The 20,268-nt window shown below is 50.3% G+C and overlaps 2 protein-coding genes across 3 annotated transcripts; one reads left to right on the top strand and one right to left on the bottom strand.

Annotated features, from left to right (window-relative positions):
• Positions 1-138: 138 nt before the first annotated feature.
• On the bottom strand, positions 139-6,333 carry LOC122365275 (integrator complex subunit 6-like; the record flags this gene model as incomplete). Its single annotated transcript, XM_043336315.1, has 4 exons — positions 6,321-6,333; positions 5,707-5,872; positions 809-886; positions 139-310 (listed from the first exon to the last, which is right to left on the bottom strand). Coding segments are annotated over exons 2-4 (367 nt in total), but the record flags the coding sequence as incomplete, so codon positions are not given.
• A 1,029-nt stretch (positions 6,334-7,362) lies between these two features.
• On the top strand, positions 7,363-19,727 carry LOC122365277 (NEDD4-binding protein 1-like). Of its 2 annotated transcripts, XR_006253715.1 has the most exons (8): positions 7,389-7,496; positions 11,417-12,715; positions 13,017-13,175; positions 13,535-13,670; positions 15,970-16,058; positions 16,975-17,082; positions 17,498-18,478; positions 19,254-19,727. XR_006253715.1 is itself a non-coding variant. In XM_043336316.1 (7 exons), the coding sequence occupies exons 2-7, from the start codon at positions 11,427-11,429 to the stop codon at positions 17,646-17,648; spliced, it is 1,932 nt and encodes a 643-aa protein (XP_043192251.1). In that variant the 5' UTR covers positions 7,363-7,496; positions 11,417-11,426; the 3' UTR covers positions 17,649-19,727. The 2 variants fall into 2 exon arrangements, 1 of the variants encoding a protein (XP_043192251.1); XM_043336316.1 differs by having other exon boundaries at positions 7,363-7,496; positions 17,498-19,727.
• The last annotated feature ends 541 nt before the right edge of the window (positions 19,728-20,268 follow it).

Below are 20,268 nucleotides of genomic sequence, written 5' to 3'. Positions count from 1 at the left end.
TCTCTCTCTCTCTCTCTCTCCTCTCTCTCTCTCTCTCTCTCTCTCTCTCTCTCTCTCTCTCTCTCTCTCTCTCTCTCTCTCTCTCTCTCTCTCTCTCTCTCTCTCTCTCTCTCTCTCTCTCTCTCTCTCTCTCTCTCTCTCTCTCTCTCTCTCTCTCTCTCTCTCTCCCAGTCCTCTCACCCGACTGCATCCGGTTGAGGTTGAGCACGTCGAACGTGTTCTTGATGGCCATCCCCATGTGGGTCATGCCGAACGCCTGCAGGTTCTTCAGCTCCTGCGTGAAGGTCTGCAGGTTCTCCTTCCAGCCGGCCTGTGGAGACGGGAGGCGGTGGACATGTGGAGCGAGCGGCAGATACAGGTGTGATCGGTCTTAACACGAAGGCGGAAGGGAAAGGCTTGTGTTTCTTTTAAAATACTGATCCGAGTAACTAATATATCATGGACTTTCCATTCGAGCAATCCTCGACTTTACCGCAAGAGGAATGCTTAACGAGCAATGAGTGGAGGACTGCACATCGCAATATGACAGCACTGCCGACATTCCACAGAGCTTCCGACCACAATATTGGCCAGACTGCCACTAAGACGGCATAAGTCGAGCAGATGTGTCAACTCCATGTAACCCGCCGTCAAATGGCGTTCGATCGGACCCGTCGGCAGGACGACGTCCCGGAGCCGACCGCAAAAACGGAACAAATAACGTAACTGGAAACGACACCGCGCCTGACAGTCACTTCAGCTGAGGCGCCGCAGCGCTTCGACTGAAAGTTGACGCTTTAGTTGGAGCTACGCTGGAAGATACTCGTACCTTGATGTGATGTGGATGGTCCTCGAACGTTAGCAGCATGTAGCGATCGCCTTTGCTCTCCGGGGACCTCTGTCGAATCTGTAACGGCACCATCCAACCAGCGTTAAAATACAATGGTCATACAAATTGCAGTGGGCTCCGATCCCTCACACCCGTAAACGGAGGAGTATTGCTGTAGATTGTAGAAGATATGTTGGCGTTAGTTGGTTCGCATCGACTCAATGTCCGGAGCAGTGGCAGCAATAGATGCCAATGACTGCCAAGTGGATCGTTTCATTATGTCAAGTGCCCATGCAGGGCCGCGACTCGCTGCAGCCACTGTCCTAATCACTCCTCCAGCCTGAACGACGAGCCATATCTCAAAATCCAACGCCGCTAATCGTTCCAAACACGATTGCTACCAGGGCGCTGCCAATTAAATTAAATAAATAAAAGAACAGCGTAATGTCGATGAAATAAACCACGTCATTGCGAAACCGCCAGTGACCTCACTGTGCGAGCGGCAGTACATCAACACGTGACGTCACAGACCTGTGATCTTCCACCTAACGGTGATACCATCACACAATCCCCGTTTAGCCAGTGACAGCAACCCTTCCACCGGGCGAAACTCGCAGCCATTGCCGCCGTTCAGAACCGATAGCACGTATAGCAACATCAAACAAGTTGCACCTGTGCCGCTGCTTCCGTGCCCACACAGCGTGCTGCAGCCTACACGGCGCCGATAGTCGGGGTAGAAGCCCAGCTTCTTATGCACGATAGATCTCCGTGGGGAGCTCTCGCCTCCAACCGCGCCGCTCCTCTGCCCATCACCTCACACCACACACGCCGAGCACATCTTTGCAGCGGTGGTGGTGGTGTCAGCAGCGGCGGATCGCGACCCCCCCCCCCCCCTCTCCCCCGGGCACTGGCAGTGGCGGATCGCGACCCCCCCCCCCCCCCCTACACGCCCAGTGGCAGTGGCGGATCGCACCAGCTCCCTCCCCAGCCCAGTGGCAGTGAGCAGGGACGACCCGGAGACCAGTGGTGGCAGACACGCCCCTCCCCGCGGCAGGGGCGGCGGATCAGCCCCAGCCCACCCCGGGGCCGGCAGCGGTGGCAGACGGCAGAGAAGCAGTGAGCAGAGTTCGACCCAGAGACCACCGAGAACCCCGAGAACCTATGGCAGCCCCTCCCTTCCCTACTGCAGAGGCGGCGGACCCCTTCCCCCTTAGTGACAGTGAGCGGGGGGAGACCCACAGACCACCGATGGTAGCCCCCCCCCCTGCAGCAGGGGAGACCCACAGACCATCGGCGGCAACCACTCCCTCTCCACACTGCAGAGGCGGCGCCCGTTGTTTGGTTACCAGAGCCGAGCTGCCGCCTGCCAGTCACTAATAACAGCACGTCGCGTAAACATAGCCCACACCAGCGTAAAACCACACAGAATCGGCAGCACGCCACACTCCACGGCGAACTAAACGCGAGAGATTCATCTAAGTGTTGGTGACGACTTAACAACAGATTTCGTCGCGAGTTTACGTCCGTGTCATGGCCGCTTGTTTGAGCATCATTTGCACCCTATTATTCCATAAATCTCTCCAGAGAAAAAGGCTTTAGCGGATCAGTTCGGTGCGTGGTTGAAATTACGATGAGAAACAGGAGCAGATGAGGACCTCGTCGATCGATAGAATCAACGGCGCCGACAATTTTCACCAACCGACGTCTGGCATCCAACACAACTCTGGCAGCAAGTTGGGCAGCCGAGGCACTCCTCCCCCGCCCCACGCAACCGCATATCGTCGTCTCAGCCGCGCCGAAGAGATGCGCCGTCCAGGAAGGAAGCGCCGAGGAAAGCTGGGGCGACGGCCGCGCATCAAGTACCCTGTCATGATGCCACTTCGCAAACCAATTTCCCTGATTGATAACGGTCATTGTGGCCGTTGACTTTCAAAGGGCACTCGGCAGTGAAGCACTCAGCGGAGGCGCCGGGGGCGGTCGGCCTTCTCACGACAGAAGCGTCACGGTGCATAACACGGTGCTTATCACTTCACGTATCACATAGATCACCCCCGTATCAATCCACACATCACATCACTCATCACAGCGCCTATCACAGCACATGTAACCCTCGCGTATCACAGCAGGTATCACAGCAGGTATTACAGCCCTCACAAACCCCGTCGCCGACCACCTCGCCACACCGCCGGCGTCGCGGCTGATTTCTCCCGTGTAATAAACCTCACCTCTGAGTCGGCCGTCACATGGTCACCGGCCGCCGCTACCTGTTTCGGAATCAATAAACAGGCACCCGCGGAGGCCTCTGGGGGCGGGCGGACCCCGGTCCACGCCGACTCACCGCCAGACCGTGTGCGGGTGATTCGATTCGGCGGGGCCGGGCACTCAGCTGTTGTGGGCCGAGCGGCGAGTATAGCGTCGGGTGAAGATAAGGCAGCGGGTACGGCGCGTCCTCCCTTCGGGGCGGCTGTCGGCTGGCTCACCTCCGAGCGACTGCCGCCGACCGGGCACCGACACCCACACCGCGCGGGGGGACGGGGGACGGGGAGAAGTGGGGAGAAGTGGGGAGACAGGGAGCAGTGGGAGGGGGACGGAGAAAAGTGGGGAAAGTGGAGAGAAGTGACTGCCTCGATAGACGGGGGATTTGGACGAGGAAGGACACGGGCTGGAGAAGAAAAGAAGGAGCCCTTGGAGACGAGTCCCTCGTGGGAAAAAGAAAATATCCCCGCGAGAAAAATAAAAACACCCCGTAAGGGAGGATGGACTGCAAGGGAAAGGGGCACCTGGGCTAACCACGATAAAAGAGCTCGGGCGGATCCCAGGCCACGGAACTCGAAGTGATGTGTGCTGGACTCGACGAGACCCATGGCGACATCCTCGCCGATAACCACTCACCGGATACAGGCAATAACTCTCACTTGAAATATGAACGAGATTACTTCTTCCATCGAACGTTATCACAATCATGGATGCATGCAATCCAGCGATTTCTTCTGCTAGCACTGAGCCGTCGCTGAGCAAGTACCAGCTTTAGAGCGTTGATAAACAATAGGCTCCTACATGACGACAGCTTGTGGTCCAGAAATACCACCGTTATCAGAACCAATATTGATAAGAGCTGCGATTCACAATGCATCGAGCGCCACAGGGAGCATCAAACTAGTTAACCTCCATTCCGTTTCCTCGACTTGGTTGTCACTACAGAGCGTGATGTATCAGCATGATTGCCTAGTTGTTGATCTTGCTGGAGTTAACTCTTGTTTACGTCAACAAATCATCTACTTTGCATGCTGAGCTAAGACAGGGGCTAACAGCTCGTTCACGACACGTCACCGCGCGAGCTGCGAGAGGCTCTTTCGTTTTCACGGTGCCGGTAATGCTCTGATTCGGTGGGGTGTAATGAGCTCATTTTATGATCAAAACGAGCGCGCGAGCGAGTCGAGCCGATTACCGTTTGTCTCAATCCTTTTCGTATGTTATGTCAGAAAATGGGGAAGGACGCCAATGTGTTATGCAAAGTGACAATGTAAGCTTTAGCAGGTAATGGAGCAACTTCTGCCTTCCGTGTCACAAGTGGTAGAATGAGAAAAAAATAAATAAAAATCAGCTTTCCCCGATTTGGACATGTTTTGACAAACCGATTCAAAGCTGGAGAACAAACAGAGCTGGGAAATCGCGGAGAGAGCATACGGTAACTTTTTCGGAGATCTTTCACTTAGAGACCTCATATTGAATCAGAGGTTCATACTCTACATTTCGGTGAAGAAGAACCGACCAGGAGCAGCAAATCCTGTTCAAGAGCAGTGGACGATCCTCCAGCAAGACGACAACAGAATCCAGCAGCCAGCGACACAATCAGAGTCAGCACAGTCATAATTCCATCTGTCTGCTGCCTGTGCATTTCAATCTCATGGCTGGTGTGACAAGATATGCTCCCCGGTATATGCCTGCAAATGGACCATGAGGAGAATCCTCATTCCTCACAGCCTAGCAGATGAGGTGTCTGACTGGTAACCACGTTGCAACAAATTTTCACAGCTGTTGCATTTGAGAGACATTTCAAGGCTTCTCTTCAGCACCTGTCTCCAAATGTTGCTTTTGTAATATTTTACATGATCTAATGGCCTCACATTAGAGGACCTATGAAACGTTTTAAGTGTAACCCTACAATTTAAACAGGTTGTGCAAGGCTAGCTCAGCAATGCTACCCACAGATACTTCAGTTGTGAAGCATATTTTCTCAAATATTTGCATTTTCTCAAATATTTAACATATTTCTCAGCACACAAGTACCTAATGATACAAGCTCTGAGATAAAAATAACAAGTAATAATAGCCCTTCAAGCAGCCTTGCTCTAAGCTGCGAGATTTAAAATTGAAACCAGTAACCACTGATGAAATATAAAAGGAAGCTGAGCAGAAGAAGAAGCAGACTGTAGATGGATACACTCTGGCCTAGAATGAGCTGTTCATTTAAAATGGGATGTCACTTAGGCAAAATGAACAACAAAGCTTATGAGAGTTGATAATCTAAAGCTTATGCTAATTAAGACTGCCATAAGGAAGCACCTTGGCAAGCTCATAAGAGCTCTGTGATTTTAAAGAAGTCAACAAATCTATTTATTATGCACAGAATAGTTAACTGAACGCAATAAAGTAAAAGTTCTGCACCAGCATTTTAAAAGAATATTCACAGCATGTCATTTAAATATCTGAATAGCCTGCATCTCTAAATGGGCTGAAAAATAATATCACAATTATCATAACAATCCTTTCTGGAAATCAACAGTGAAATAAAGGCATTTCAGTGCTTTATCCTTTGTCCAGATGTTGTGTGGGCATGCAACTTGTTGAGAATTCCCAAAAACACTCATAATATACAAAAATATAGTTCAACTTACCTTGACAAAGGTCTCCACTGCTCCCTTTGCAACATCGAGTAAAGTCGGATGGCCACCCGAGAAGGCTTGCTGGTTCATAGATGCAGATGTATCAATAAGAAAAACTATAATTGTCATTTTCTTGAAGTTCTTTGAAGTGCTTCCTACATATTATGCCCGGATTCCTCTGAATACAAACTTATTTGCTATTTATATGTGAAATAGCACATATAAATACATATAGTTATCAACTTTCTGGTGTAAATCAAGGTTATTTGCAGATATTGGGTGAACTTCATCCAACTATTGAAGACTCACAGTGACAGATATCAGAAACAATGCACTGGAAGGGAGTTTATCAACCATTCATCGACGCCGTTGCGATACAAACTTGTCCGCCGCTTCTCAACACAGGCACAGAAACTTCCACGGATTACTGCGCCAGAACTGCAGCAAAAACAGCAGCGCCCCCACCAGCCCGATGGCCAACTTCAAGCTCAAATATCCGCTTATTTAAGAACTTTCATGGACTCAGATGATCCAAAAACGAAAGTCTTGCAACTAGTTTTTGATTTGAGCCACAGACTGAACGAAAAATGCGTTTAATTCCGACAATATCTCGCATAAAACCGGACAGCCAACCCTCGCTTCTTCAATAACTTGTCGACATTAATGGCGCTGGAGCTCAATTTGCCGATTAAAAGAAACGGTGCCACTAAAGCAAAAGCCCAGGCCAAATGACGGTAGCATCGCTAGCATCTGTGTGTTTTTAAAGGCGCAGTTATTGAAGTGTTTAGTGCCAGTGGCATTATCATTGCAAAAAATGAGTGTAGAGTGTGCAAAAGCCCCTATCCAAAATACTGAGATATAGGTAAGCTGAAGCATATCTTTTTATACCCTACCTACAAATTTGTGCGTGTCCTTCATAAGCCTCCAATCCAACAGATTTTGTCTCGCATGTGAGTCCCCGAGTCGGTGGGCCACATCAACATCGGTAGGGAGCAAAAAAAACTCTAAAAAGTGGTCGTTCAAAACGCCCGTCCTGCGTCCAGCAAATAAATGAGTTCCTCTCGAAAACTTGTGCTCGGTTCGAGACTGGTGGTGCGTTCAGAGAAGCACATTCCACGTGAAATCCGTGGAATATTTCATGCGCGCGGAATATCACCGGAGGTTGGCCGTTCAGACACCTTTGAACGCGGCAGCCGATGAATTGGCACTTCGGCAGTCGGCACCCGTGGCGCTCCGCCGAATCGCATGCAAAGTGAGGGTGCACGGTCTTGCAAAGTGACATCTCAGTCAGGGACTGGGGCGCTATTCTGCATGTGTGCTTGTGCACGAGACCAGCTCCTATCATGAATCACGGGCTCAAATTATTTACGCCCATTCATTGTTCACTCTAAATTAGTAAGTTTCAGATATCCTGTCGCGAACCAAGGATATACCCACCACTTATCAATTGGTAGTTTGCTGCTTTCACGCTTCCAGCCCATGCAGTAAATAACTGTTTGCTCATTGGCTCACCCCTGGTTGCCATGGAATCCAGAGAAGCAGAAAGCGTCAGTCTCTCAGTCTCTGCAATACCATTGGTCAGCCCTGTCTGTGAGCTGCAAATCTCAAAATTGAACAATGCAGAAGAGTTTCATTTTTGACGCACCTGAGACTTTCCCTTTCATCTCCGCGTTTCGAATTTGTAATTACGTTCGTAATTCGTAAATCGTAATACGAAGTTGTAATTTGTAATACTTCAAACACTCAATATCCTCCTCGCCTCCTCTGTGTTTATCTCATCCAGTTTTGCTTCGTGAGTCAAGGTTAGTATTCCAGGTTGAGGTGGCAAATTATCCGTTCTATTTCATTCTTCTGCTCTTGTGCTGGCGCCAGTGTTACTTGCATTATCATGACATTATGGTTTTCAATTCAGTAGGCGGAACTATGGTCACGAGTACCCAAATATAGGAACGTTCCCATTTTTGGGAACGGAGTTCCCAAATATGGGAACGTGCGTTCCCATTTATGAGAACGGAAGGCAATTTTTCGGCCGTTCTCCCACTAAAACTCAAAAGTGCATCACGTCTCAAAAAAGTGCACGCTGATTTAAGTATCTACTAAATCTCCATAAAGTTATCTTTAATCTGACCGTGGAACAAGGAAATTGACCGTGGAATGATATTTTTAATGATTTTTTGAAAATGACAGAATGGTGGAAATATGGGTTATACGACATTTAACATGCAATTTTAAGGAAAATGAAGCATTTTTTAGTTTGAGGTAAAGTATAATAATTTTCGCCTGGTTATGAACTTTCATACTATCGACACCAGATGCTGACAAATGCAAGCGAAGACGCGGACGGTCCCGAGGTAATATTGTTGACTTTTGTGTCGGGGCGGACGACCGCGTGGAACGTGAGTGAATTTACCGAGCTACTGTTGTAAACTCAGTTTAAGCGGTTGAAAATTATCCAGCTGTATTTTATCATCCCGGAAAGACATATTTTATTTGGATGCTAGCTGTTTAGAGTTGTTTTATAAGGAGCGTCATGAGCGTGGTTTTTGTCTTCCGTGTTTCTAAGCGTGATCGTTTTGGGGGAATTTCTCTTATATAGCTCGCTCTGTGTGGCTTATTTATAATTTTTATGCTGATTTCGATAATTCCTCGTGCCCATCCTACCAGGCCTTTTGCCACTTACACTCATCAAGAAAGGAAAAAACTAGATTTTCATTGGGACTAGGTGTTTTGAGGGTGTAACATATTCAGCGTTCCCATTTTTGGATACTTCCTTGTACTCGTCAACTATCGGTGATAAACAGACAGGTGCTTGACATGTCTCCACCCTCAGCGCGGACGGTGGATATAGGTATGGAAGACCTTGTTGAACATCGCTGAGCGTTGTGAATTACGTAATCCTGCAGAGGGGGGCGTGCCCGCTGCGAGATCGACGGGAATAAAAGCGCAGAAGACCGGGCGAAACATGCGACGGTCTTGCCGGAAAGGTCATCTGATGATTGTTGCGTTAACAATAATTTGCGGCGTTGGACGTGATGCTTGTTAATGAAAAGAGCCCCTGAAAGGCGTCGGTGAAATCGTTCCCAATTTTGGGTACGCCGTTCCCATAATAAGGAACGCTTGCAGCGCCAGTGTACGAGAGCGTTCCCAAATTTGGGCTCGCGGCCCGGATGATGGACTGCTTTAGAAATAGGGGAACGATTTGAAACTACGATGGGCTTTACAATATCAAACTCTTTCCCAACAATATTGAGACAAATATCAGGCGGTTCACGATCGTTTTATATTTTTTGGACGTCATTTAACGGTTCTTTTTCTTGTTTTAAATAATGCCTACATGGCGTTCCCATATTTGGGTTTATCGTTCCCAAACATGGGAACGAAAATGCGTTCCCGAAAATGGGTACGCTTGACCATAGTTCCGCCTACTGAATTCAATTTTCTAGTTTTTTAGATTGTTACCGTACACATCCATGTCATTTTGGATTATTGTGCTAGTTTTCACTACTGATGTTTAATTAGTTTTGATTTGACAGCTTCTCTGAAACATTTAATTTTCAATTTCAAATTTTGCATGCTGTTGACATGTAGGTCAGGAGGCCGAGGGTAAAAATGAAATTTGAGTAGGTAACCATCCTTTGAAATCCTGTCAGTACCTAACTTGCCAGTCCCGTAGCTCAGCCAGTAGAATGTTCATGTTGGTCACTGCATGGACCATGGTGAGACTTGAGAGCACGCATTCCTGGTTATAACTGCCCAGGTTTGAAGCGTGACATGAGCTTGACATGTGTTTATGAGTCTTCTGACAGGTATGGTTGCGGTTGGTGGCAGGCCGTAACCAGGCAAAGTCAGTGAGGGACTGGCCATGTGCAGCTATGTGTGTACACTGTACAGTGAACATTTAAACTTTGGACTCCAAATTCTGTCATAGAATCAGAATTTCGCGATTGGAGGGTAGAGTGGGTCAACACAATAAGCTTTGCTCAGCAGAGGGTCTGTCCTTGTGAAATGTGAATCCTTTCATTCAATTGGTTGGGACAATTTTTTTTTTATTGTGACCCTCATAAGCAGAGTTAAAGTTTGATCACGTGTGAGACTATAAGGAACAAATTTGGTTCTTTATTTTGATGGCATGGATTGGCATAGCTATATTTATTGCTGAGGTACCTTCTCATTCTCAGGTCCTGATCACTGATCACACCCTAACAACCAGGGATGCGGAGCCGGAGCCGGAGTCGGAGCCGGAGCCGCCGGAGCCGGCATATTTTGCCCGGAGCCGGAGCCGGAGCCGGAGCCGTGAAACAAAATAGCCCGGAGCCGGAGCCGGAGCCGGAGCCGCCAAAAAAGGGGGCGACTCCGGCTCCTTTTTATTTTTTGAAGAGGAAAAAAAATAATAATTGACCTAGTTCGGTTTGACAGTACAAGGCAGTAAAACATATGGTACTTACGTCATGGGCCATCAAGTGAATGAAAAAATCCGAATATCCCCAGTATCCCACAGTACGCAAACAACTTCCTGTTTGCTCTTCCCCCCCCCCCCCCCCCCACGTCTACTGCATCCCCTGAACATGAGGACCAGTCATCAGGTGACGGCCATTGTTTTCAAACCAGTGCAGTGGACTGCGACTCCCAGCACCGTCTCATCCCACACACCCCCCACCCCTCACCCCCAATGCAGCCGAGACGGGTGTCAGCTTACGATGGTTCACTGAACTCCGATTCGCGGCGACTGCGTTTCCAATGCCATCGCTTCCTAGCCCTTTGTTCTGCCAGTTCTCTCCGAGGTGCGTTTGCGCGGGGACGCGGTGAGCCGGTCATGGCAAAGAGTAACGCGTATAACCAATCCAATTTTTCTTCCACCCGTATTTAATTGATTGCGTAGGGGATGTACTGAGTCGGAGCCGGAGCCGCCGGAGCCGGAGCCGCCGGAGCCGGACCATTTTACTCGGAGCCGGAGCCGGAGCCGGAGCCGCCATAACATTTCACCCGGAGCCGGAGCCGGAGCCGGAGCCGATTTTTTTCTCCGGAGCCGGAGCCGGAGCCGGAGCCGTCTGAAATTTCCACGGCTCCGCATCCCTGCTAACAACCATTACGTAATCTGCCTTCTGATAAGGATAAGTAGGTATTCTAGAAACCAGCTTAAGCCATTTTTCAGTATAACAAATTGTTTCAAGTGTTTTGGCCATTGGGAATAAACTTAACTAAGCAGCATTGCACAGTGCAAACCATTCAGCAATTCAGGTAAAAATGACCTTAAATGAATTCAAATTGTATCTAGGGGCTTATGCACTTTCATTCAAAGTGCACATATCAGTTTCATTGAAAATGCTATGTGCACTTTGAATTGAAAAAAAAATTACCATTGAAAATTTGCCATTGCCAAATCATTTTCATTGAAAAAAGAAACACTAGCTGAATACAGCAGTCAAAGTTAAATATACACAAACTTAAAGCAGGACAGAGAGTCAAATGGCATCCTCACTCAGTGAATTTAGAATGCAGAATATCTGCAAATTATTTTCAATACAAATTATGAACTGTTTCAGTTCAGTCTTGTGAACAGTAATTGCTATTATATCCAAGGGAAGTTGATATTTATCTTGTGTATGCACAATCCCAGACTGTCAAATCATTAGCTTTTCAATTGGATGCATACAGTGTTCTTATTCATGTAGTTTCACTCGCTACGAGTGTCAAGTGAACCTGAATGCCTCCGTGTCCTCAGCGCAGTCGCCATGAAGGCGCGGAGGAGCTCGGGCCTGCGGTACCGACCGTACGCCCGCAGTACGTCCATCCACCACTCGGACCCGGAGGTCATCTGCGACGACGACGAGCTGGACGACACGATCGTGGTGGTGTACGACCGGCGGCGCCACCAGGCCGCGCCGGCCGCCCCCGCCAGGGGCCCCGCCGCCGGTCGGAAGGATGGCGGAGCGGGCGCGGCGGCGGCGGCTTCTTCAGGGACTCCTGCCTCCGCGGCGCCGCCGCCGGCGGGCGGGACGGCCACCAAGTCGCAGCTGGAGTTCTCCCCGTGGCGGGTGTCGCGGATCCCACTACCGGCCGACCCCAACACTCCGGACCACTCCAAGACGCTGTGCGCCAGCCCCGCCGACGCCGCCACCTCGGGACACAAGGCGGCCGCTGAGCTGACCGTTGACGAACTATTCAGTCCCTTCTCGGGATCCCCGGTCGTGCGGAACACTGACACAGGCACGGTGAAGAAGTGGAAGCGGAATCGTCGGAAATCTCGCCGCGGGAAGGGTCCGATCACCTCGACGCCGGCTCCGGGCGCTCCTGGCGGCGCTCGCGGCGGCACGGGCTCGGCGCCGGCCACACCGGCCCTCCGCCCGCCGGACGTCAGTGAGGTGCGTGATGTCACACCCTTTGTGATCACACTAGACGAAGATCCTACTGTATTAGAAGTAACGGAAGTACGCCGTGTGGTGCGGCAGACCACGCCCTCCGAGAAACGGACGGTCAGGACGGACCTGAGCGCGGATGTGATGCTGCTCGACACCTCCTCTGAGAGGACGCCGGCACGCCGCTTGAAGGCCGCCAATCTGTCCAAGATGCGGCCGGGGCGAGTGGGTACCAGATCGCCGGGGGGACGGGTGACCAAGAAGTCTCCAGCACAGCCTGCCAGAAAGTCTCCAGCACAGCCTGTCAGAAAGTCTCCAGCAAAGAAGTCTCCTGCGGCCAAGGGCAAGACGGCGGCTGGTACGGCCGCCCCGGCCGCTGACCTCGAGAGCTCCCTGGAGGAGGGCGAGCTGTCCCGCACCCGCCACTCCTCCAATGACATCACGGTCGTGCAGGTGAAGCCGCTGCGCCGCACCAGCAGCACGCAGCGGCGCCTCCAGGCCGTGAAGAAGATGGCGGTCCGCACGCTCAGCCGGTCGCAAGTCAAGACGCCGAGCAGGCCGGGAAAGTCGGGCAGGTCGCAACGGTCGAAAAGGTCCGACAGGCCAAGGGATCACCGCAGTCAGCGAAACCTGAAGGGACCGAATGAGCGGGGGCCAACACGCTGGTAAGTGCTCAGAGTGGATGTCTCATGCGCATGTCAAATTTCTGCATGTTTTTGTTTCGTCAATGAGATTAGGGGTATTGTCTAAACTGATGATCATTCCCGATTTATGGTTGTTGTAATAGTTATTGCTCAACCGGTATTTGCTTGACTTGTTATCATTTAGCGATTCTTGTTTTTTTTTTTCAGTCGTAAGATGCTCAGCATAAAATAGGAGATTGTTAATCGGTCCTTCCCCCATGACCTTTAGCATCGCGCACCGTGCACGTTCTGTGTAACCAGCAGCCTCCCCCCTCTCCTTCAGGATGGTGGACCGGCGTGGCAGCAGGTTCGCCGCTCCTCTTGGAGCCACCTCCGACCAGCCCATCAAGTTCGCGCCCGACTTTTCCGAGTCGTTCGCGCGTATGGTGTCGGAGCGGCCGAAGCGACCCGTCATTATCGACGGACCCAACGTGGCCTACGCGTGAGTGTTTCGGATGGCTGGAAGCGAAGGGGTGGTCCTAATGTGACAAGGATCCGGGGCTTGAGCTGTACATATTGTTGTTATTCATGGCTTTTACGTTTTTCACTTCTTTTTGTGGAAGTAGGGACATTGTAAACTACAATTGTGCCATTTTTGTTGCGCTTGTGTGAAAATATGTCACTATGAGCTGCAAAACAGTAGAGAAAAAGTTACATCTCCTTTCTGTTTCCCAGTGAAGTAGCACGCTATTCACTCACGCCGATAGAGATCGCGCATAGCAGCAAAACTTCAGTGGGAACCGCGAACATGTCTCGATCATATCTGCTCAGTGTTTATCGCTGCCAACTTATCCCTTTCAGCCACGGCCGGAACAAAGTCTGCTCGTTCCGCGGCATCAAGATCGTGCTCGACTACTTTAAGAACCTGGGCCACCGGTGCACCGTCTTCATCCCGAGCACTTTCATCAACCGTGCCCGGACCCAGGAGAATGAGAAGGTGGGTCAGTGAGGGGCCGTACTGGTGTGTCCTGTTTGTCCCGGGTTGCGCCATACATATTGCATCTCAGTTAGTTGCCAGTCAGTGTGATATTCGATTTTGGGAGTTTCGTATGTGTATGGATTGATTGGCGGTAGTGATGAAACGCCAGGCTTTCATATAGCGGAAGTTGTAATCTTTAACGCATTTCAGGATCGGCTTACAGTCTCATAAAAAACGCGATAGCTAACTATCAAGGCACGCAGTAGTCTGTTCCACTACGGACCTTACAGGACAGATTTGTTTCGTGTTCTTGTTTCTCGTTTCGTTAGCCACGCAGCAGCATCAGCTGCAGTTTTTAGCACAAGTCAACGACTAACGTCAGTCTACTGCGACCCGCAATGGAATAGGATCACCTCCGTCACTGGCGCTCAGCAAGCTGATCTCTGCGGCTCTACAGTCCCTTCTCCAGATATTGACCAGAACATCGTCAAGAGCGAAATTATTTACGACTGTTGCATGTCTTGTTGGTACTTTGGCGTCCTTCGTGGTACGGATTAGGCCGGTAAAATTTGTTTTAAATGATAAATGCAGGCCAGCAGCTGATCAATTACAACAGCACACACTTGCGGGTGAAGCAATTTATCACGCGGAACAAGTGCTAATCGGAGCTCTCACGTGCTTTAAGTGGCCAGGAGGTGATTGGCCTCGTTGACATGAGCACGTTGTATGAAGCATGATGTTTTCGGATGATCCTCTTCGTACGATTTTCTCCCGAACTAGGACGCCACGATCGCCCGGGCTGAGTATGTTCAATAGTTGATTCTCGTCACCATCATACGTCGGAAAAGTCTTGAATGACTTTTTGATGAAAAAGCCATGTGCCGAGATATTTGAATGACATGTGATCGAATTCCAAAACGGAACCCACCTGGCAAATCGGCAACACTTTTATGGCCGCCTGGGCCGCATCAACAACAATGAATCGTGTCGTAAGTAAGAATGAAGAATGAAGAAACTTTCACAGGTGTTTAATAGAAGTTTCTCCTCCACACGCAAGTTCTGTGTTTGTTGGACTCCTCACTTAACTACTAGTACCTCGGAAAGAGTGAAATGTGAACCGCCCTTTTCAGGGCGAGCAATGCATCACCGAAAACCAACCGCCCTTCTCAGGGCGTCGATGCATCTGCGTTGCGCACTGCGCAGATCAATGTGCATTGTGCACCGTCTCATTACGAATGCTATTAGTTGATGCCATTCCCAAGAACTGGGAAGTATGAGTCAGTTACTTACTACTCTTCGCTTGTTTGTGAGTGAAGCCTGTGTGTGTGTGTGTGTGTTTTTTGTATTTGGTGTTTTTGTACTGTATTTTTTGTATTATTGTATGATTTTTGTATTATTGTATTATTTGTATTGTATGTATTTTGTATTTCCTTGTGTGTGTGTTTCCCCGTAATGTTTGGCTATTGATGTGTTTGAATGCTTTAATCGTTAGCGCTGAAAGTACAATATTCCTAAGCGTAGCGTCATCACTGATGCTATATGCTCAGTAGCAAAACATCAACCAACTTTAAGTATGCTTATCATAGCAAGTCTTTGTGGATTGACACTTACCTCAACTGTGTTCCAATTGTTTTTGTGTTTGCATTGCGTCTAATGCTTATTTGTCAAGGCTGCACTGTGCCCGTGCTTCTACATCGTTTACAGTAAGCTTGGCTCTTTAGTCTGGTCTCAACACTCCTGATATGTTGGCCCCTCAGAGCTGAAATATGCTATCAACGAGTATTGCAATCGTGGGGTATGCCCTTGTCACTATCACTGATTTTTAGCTGTTTCACTATCTTTTTTCTAGACAGAAGTTTCAGTGGTAAGCTTAACTCCAGTGATCACCTTTGGAAGTGTTTTCCAGCACGCTGCGGTCCAGTGATATGAGTGTCCTTGAACCCCAGTACCTACCACGTGTGTCCGTGTCGCGCGCCCCTGTACGCGCCTGTGTCTGTGCCGCGCGCCCCTGTACGCGCGCGCCTCTGTGCCGCGCGCCCCTGTACGCGCGTCTGTGTCTGTGCCGCGCGCCCTTATTCGCGCCTGTGTCTGTGCCGCGCGCGCCCCTGTACGCGCCTGTGTCTGTGCCGCGCGCCCCTGTACGCGCGTCTGTGTCTGTGCCGCGCGCCCCTGTACGCGCGCCTGTGTCTGTGCCGCGCGCGCCTGTACGCGCCTGTGTCTGTGCCGCGCGCCCCTGTACGCGCCTGTGTCGGTGCCGCGGCCTCGTCTGTGTTCGCCGCTGTATGCGCGTGTGTGATGTGCGCTCGGCTACCGCTAGCTGCTGGAGGATCTCTACCAGACGGGCGAGCTGGCCTACACACCCAGTCGCTACATCCGTGGGCGGCTCGTCACCAGCTACGATGACAGGTGGGTGCGCCGAGTGGCACCGGCGAGGTCAGGTCGGCCGGCGGCAGGGCTTGGATGCTAGGTCGGCCGGCGGAGGGGGACCGGGCCATTGGCAGGAGCTGGGGTCATAGGTCAGCCGGTGGGTGGGTACAGGTCATAAGACAGGTCATTGTGTCTGGTATGTTTTTAGTCCGTGTGACTAGTGACTGGGTGTCAGGCTGTTTTGTGGCAGCCACCGGTTCCTGTTGGTTCTCCTGTGTGGCTATGTTGTCACTCTTCAATATTCTGATTCTGTCTGTTTTACTTTATTGGAATTGAAATCGATTAATCATGAATTACCGAAAAAACGTTTGCTGTGATTCAAGTCAATCTGTATTCCAAGCTGTATTCCGTCTTTTGTTTAGCCCGACATGCTCTGCAAAACAATTTTAAACAGGGCGAGCTGTTTCACGTAACAGATACAAAATAGCACATCTGCGTGATTCGCAACACTTCCAAGGCCGACCGCCAGCTAGCGGCGACAGATGGCGCCTGAATCAGCCGTATCCCCCAACTGCGCCCCCATGTCGACTTAGGATGATAGCTTGAGTGTAAACACATACATAGTGTCACATCAGTGTTAATTGCCTTATTTGGTAGCCGTCTTCTCCGTGATGGAATTAAGCGTATCTTGTTCGTGATTCTGATTCTTGTGCCACGTCACGTCTGGAAGATGTGTCTTGATTTATGTTTTGCACCAATCGCATACTGACCACGTAAGTGCTTGACTCATGAAGTCGAAAAATGAAATACTTGAGCCGAACTGAGTTGAGTTTGGTCTGCTCCATGCAGTTTCACGCCACGTAGTGAAATGTTCTGTTCAGTCACGTGTGTTTCCTGTGCTGTGTCACGCCACTGTCTGAGAACTGAGCTAAGTGCGCCCTCATCCCGTGCTCAGGTACGTGGTGATGTACGCCACGCGCGTGGGGGGTGTCATCATCTCCCGCGACCTCTACCGCGACGTGGCGCAGGAGCGGCCCGACTGGGGCGACACCATCGATAACAGGTCAGAACGGAGGCCCGTCGCCGCGCCGGCTCGGTGGGCTATACGCTCCCGTGTGTGCATACCGCTCTTGCTGGATCTATGAGGAATCGTACTTCTGTAAATTTGACAGTTATTGACGTCTACCATAGCTTAAAAGACTGCTAATTTGACTGCCGACCGCCGCCACTGCCAATTTTTGGGTAGGCTGCTGGCTGCTTTCCCCGCCCATTGATTGTTGCTAACTGTATGCACAGGCTGTTCATTGCTGAGGCTAATTACGTTGTTGCCTGATTCCCTGCAGGCTGCCAATCGCTGTGTTTGTGGGAGACCAGCTGTTGATCTCTGCTCGACTCTGCTGAGTGCTGACCGCTGACATTGCTGCCTGTGTCCCTGCAGGCTGCTGACCGCTGACATTTGCTGCCCTGTATCCCCGCAGGCTGCTGATCCCCACGTTTGTGGGCGACCAGCTGCTGCTGCCGCCGGACCCGCTCGGCCGAGACGGGCCTGGCCTGCTGGAGTTCCTGAGGTTCCCGCCGGGCAGCTGTCAGCTGCTCGGTGACCAGCCGGCGCCCTGGGCCCAGCCGTGACGGCTAGCCGTGACAGTCGCCGTGACGGTCGCCGTGACGATCACCGTGACGAGGTGAGGTACAACTAACGCCCCGTGACGCACAGCGGCCGCCGAGAGTCAGAGCTCAAGTGATCTGTTCGCAGAAGTAGTGACTGAAATGTGAACGCTACGGTGTGGTGCTCCGATAAGGGAGGCTCGGGAGGATCTTGTGTGGAAGACGGGCTGTGAGTGCGCTTACAGACTTCAGAGACTGACAAAGGCGAGACGAGCTACTTCTAAAGACAGTGGCGAGGTAGGGCCTGTGATTCCTGGTTTGTCTGAATGAAGTGCGTTTGTGAAGTTGACAAGATCGACTGGCAGGTGGCTCATGGGTATGGAACGTCGCGTATGGCTGTCACTGCCATTGTGTGGTTTGGGTGTCCGTTCAGCGGACTGTTACTGCCAGGGACGGTCTGTGACCACTTTCATCGCCGTATGACCACTTGGGGACGGCGGCTGCTACATCAGACACTAGCAACTAGTGCGCCTTTTCCGATAAGTCAGACAATAACAAGTAGGTCGCTCATGTGATCGGTTTGTTCATGCATAATTACTGATACATCATACGCGTCCCGAATGTGTCAGTATATTCCCGATAGGTTTCTGTAGTACTGACGGAAGACGAACCACAACAGACGCAACCGAGGGTTGTCGTGTCGCGCCATGCAGCGGCGGGAGGCTTCCTGCTCGCTGGCGGCTCCATGTCAGATAGGGACTCAGTTGATTGGGGTCCATCCTGTGCGCTGAGTGCTCAGCTACGGGGTGGTTATTTGAGAAGGAAATAAAGTAACACGTGGTTGCCGCGATTTATTTACAGTCATAAGAGTAAACTGACGTAACATTGGAAAGGCAATTGTTGGACATTTGATGTGAAACAAAAAACAAAATCGCTCCACTTCTCTTACACTCAGAGCGGGCGCTCAAAATGATCGTTCTGTTTCGGGCAGTGAAGCTCGGCTTGGCTCCGGGCGCAGTGTGCCATTAGTCGCAGCTGTGCCTCACTGATGTTACGGGCAAATTAATCCGCCATGCCCTTCAGTTGCTTCAATGATGGGAACCTATGGCGAACCACTCGTCCTAATATTGTTGCTAGATACCTTAGTTGAGACAAGTCGGGGCGGAACTACGCGAAATCCAGCAATGTTGTGTGACTGCGCGAGATCCAGCAGCCACTCCAGTAATGACTGGCTGACGGGGGAACAGCAATGTTGCCCTGTTCCTCCGTCAGTCACTCCCTCAAACCAAACATTGGCCAACGAGCAAGCATTTATCGTCGATGTTGCCCTCTTGGTATCACCTTTGTACTGTGATTTTTCTTGAATAAGGCAATTTGATTAAAAATACCGTGATGAATACCTCAGTCCCTAATCCTTGAGGTGACAAGGGTATGATGGATAAATTTGTCCGCAACATCAGTGAGGTAGAGCTGCGACAAATGGCACACCACGCCCGGAGCCGAGCCGAGCTGCGCTGCCCGAAACAGAGCGGTCATTTCGAGCGCCCTCTGAGTGAAAGAGAAATGAAACGAATTTGTTTTTTGCTTCGCATCAAATGTCCAACGATTGCCGTTCCAATGATGTGTCAGTTTACTCTTCTGAGTGTTAATAAATAGTGTTAATCACACGTTATTTTATTTCATTCACAAATGATCACCATGTAGATATTGATATGAGTGAGTGATTCTTTGTTAGGACGGCGAGTCTTCACCCGCAGTGAACAATGAGAGTGTCTTGAGCTGATGAGCTGAGCAGTATTGGCACAAAAGCTGCCAGCAATGACCCAGCTCCAAAACCACAGTGCAAAGTACAAGCTAATTGTCCGATTGCTTGCATTGTTTGATGTGGGACCGAGTTTTGTAGTTTTGCTTCGTGGTGTTCCCTGGGAGGGGTTTGTGTTTCAAGGAACTGACTGATGTGTGGTAATTGCTTAGCCATTGGTCGTGAGTCTGAGTTGTTAGTCTGTCTCTGCGCTCACAAAAATGTGCCTTACATACAGTTTTTTCATTGCTGCTCCGCCGTTTTGAAAAATATTTCAATAAACTGTTTTCGTATTTTGTTGATGTTGATTTATATCTTAGAATGGGTTGAGCGTCCATTCATTGCTAACCGCATTCAGTCGGGTCTTTTATGCGAGCTGTTTCGTCGATGCATGTGCTGCCGCCTACGAGGGGGGTCGGCTGCCACCTACCGTCGACTGGTGCAGTCCATGTAGTTCCATGGCCTTGGTGCAGTCTGTGTGGTTTCGCACTTAGCAGCTCACACCACCATGCATTGTACAATGTGCGTTTATTTATTCCTGACTCCTGACTCCTGAGTCATTGAAGGACGTGGTAGTAATCGGGAATGTCCCGAGCTGTTTTCTTTTGAGTGAGCCGTCGGGATCCGCTGGGATGTCTCACGAAAAGCGAGGGATAAGCTCACCGCGTTGTAGGGAATCCGTTCACGTTGAAAATCACTCGTCAAATCTCAAGAACCATGTCAAAGATATGAACAATGTACCGTTTTCCGATGCGCCACGTCGCGTTCTTACCTCTGATGATTTACAACTCAACCCCTGACTGCATGCGACCTTGAATCACCAAGGAACTCGATCAACCCTAT

The sequence above is a fragment of the Amphibalanus amphitrite genome, unplaced genomic scaffold, assembly GCF_019059575.1.
Source record: "Amphibalanus amphitrite isolate SeventyFive unplaced genomic scaffold, NRLGWU_Aamphi_draft 000727F_arrow, whole genome shotgun sequence".
NCBI lineage: Eukaryota > Metazoa > Arthropoda > Thecostraca > Balanomorpha > Balanidae > Amphibalanus > Amphibalanus amphitrite.
Note: the sequence above shows the minus strand (reverse complement) of the source record. Positions and strands in the feature narration are given on the sequence as shown.

What these genes read in the sequence shown, in the direction of transcription:
- LOC122365277 (XM_043336316.1), top strand. Translation starts at nt 11,427, where the DNA reads ATGAAGGCGCGGAGGAGCTCGGGCCTGCGGTACCGACCGTACGCCCGC. An exon ending in GGACCCAACGTGGCCTACGC is followed by an intron (nt 13,176 to 13,534) that starts GTGAGTGTTTCG and finishes TATCCCTTTCAG; the next exon opens with CCACGGCCGGAACAAAGTCT. An exon ending in GGCGACACCATCGATAACAG is followed by an intron (nt 17,083 to 17,497) that starts GTCAGAACGGAG and finishes GTATCCCCGCAG; the next exon opens with GCTGCTGATCCCCACGTTTG.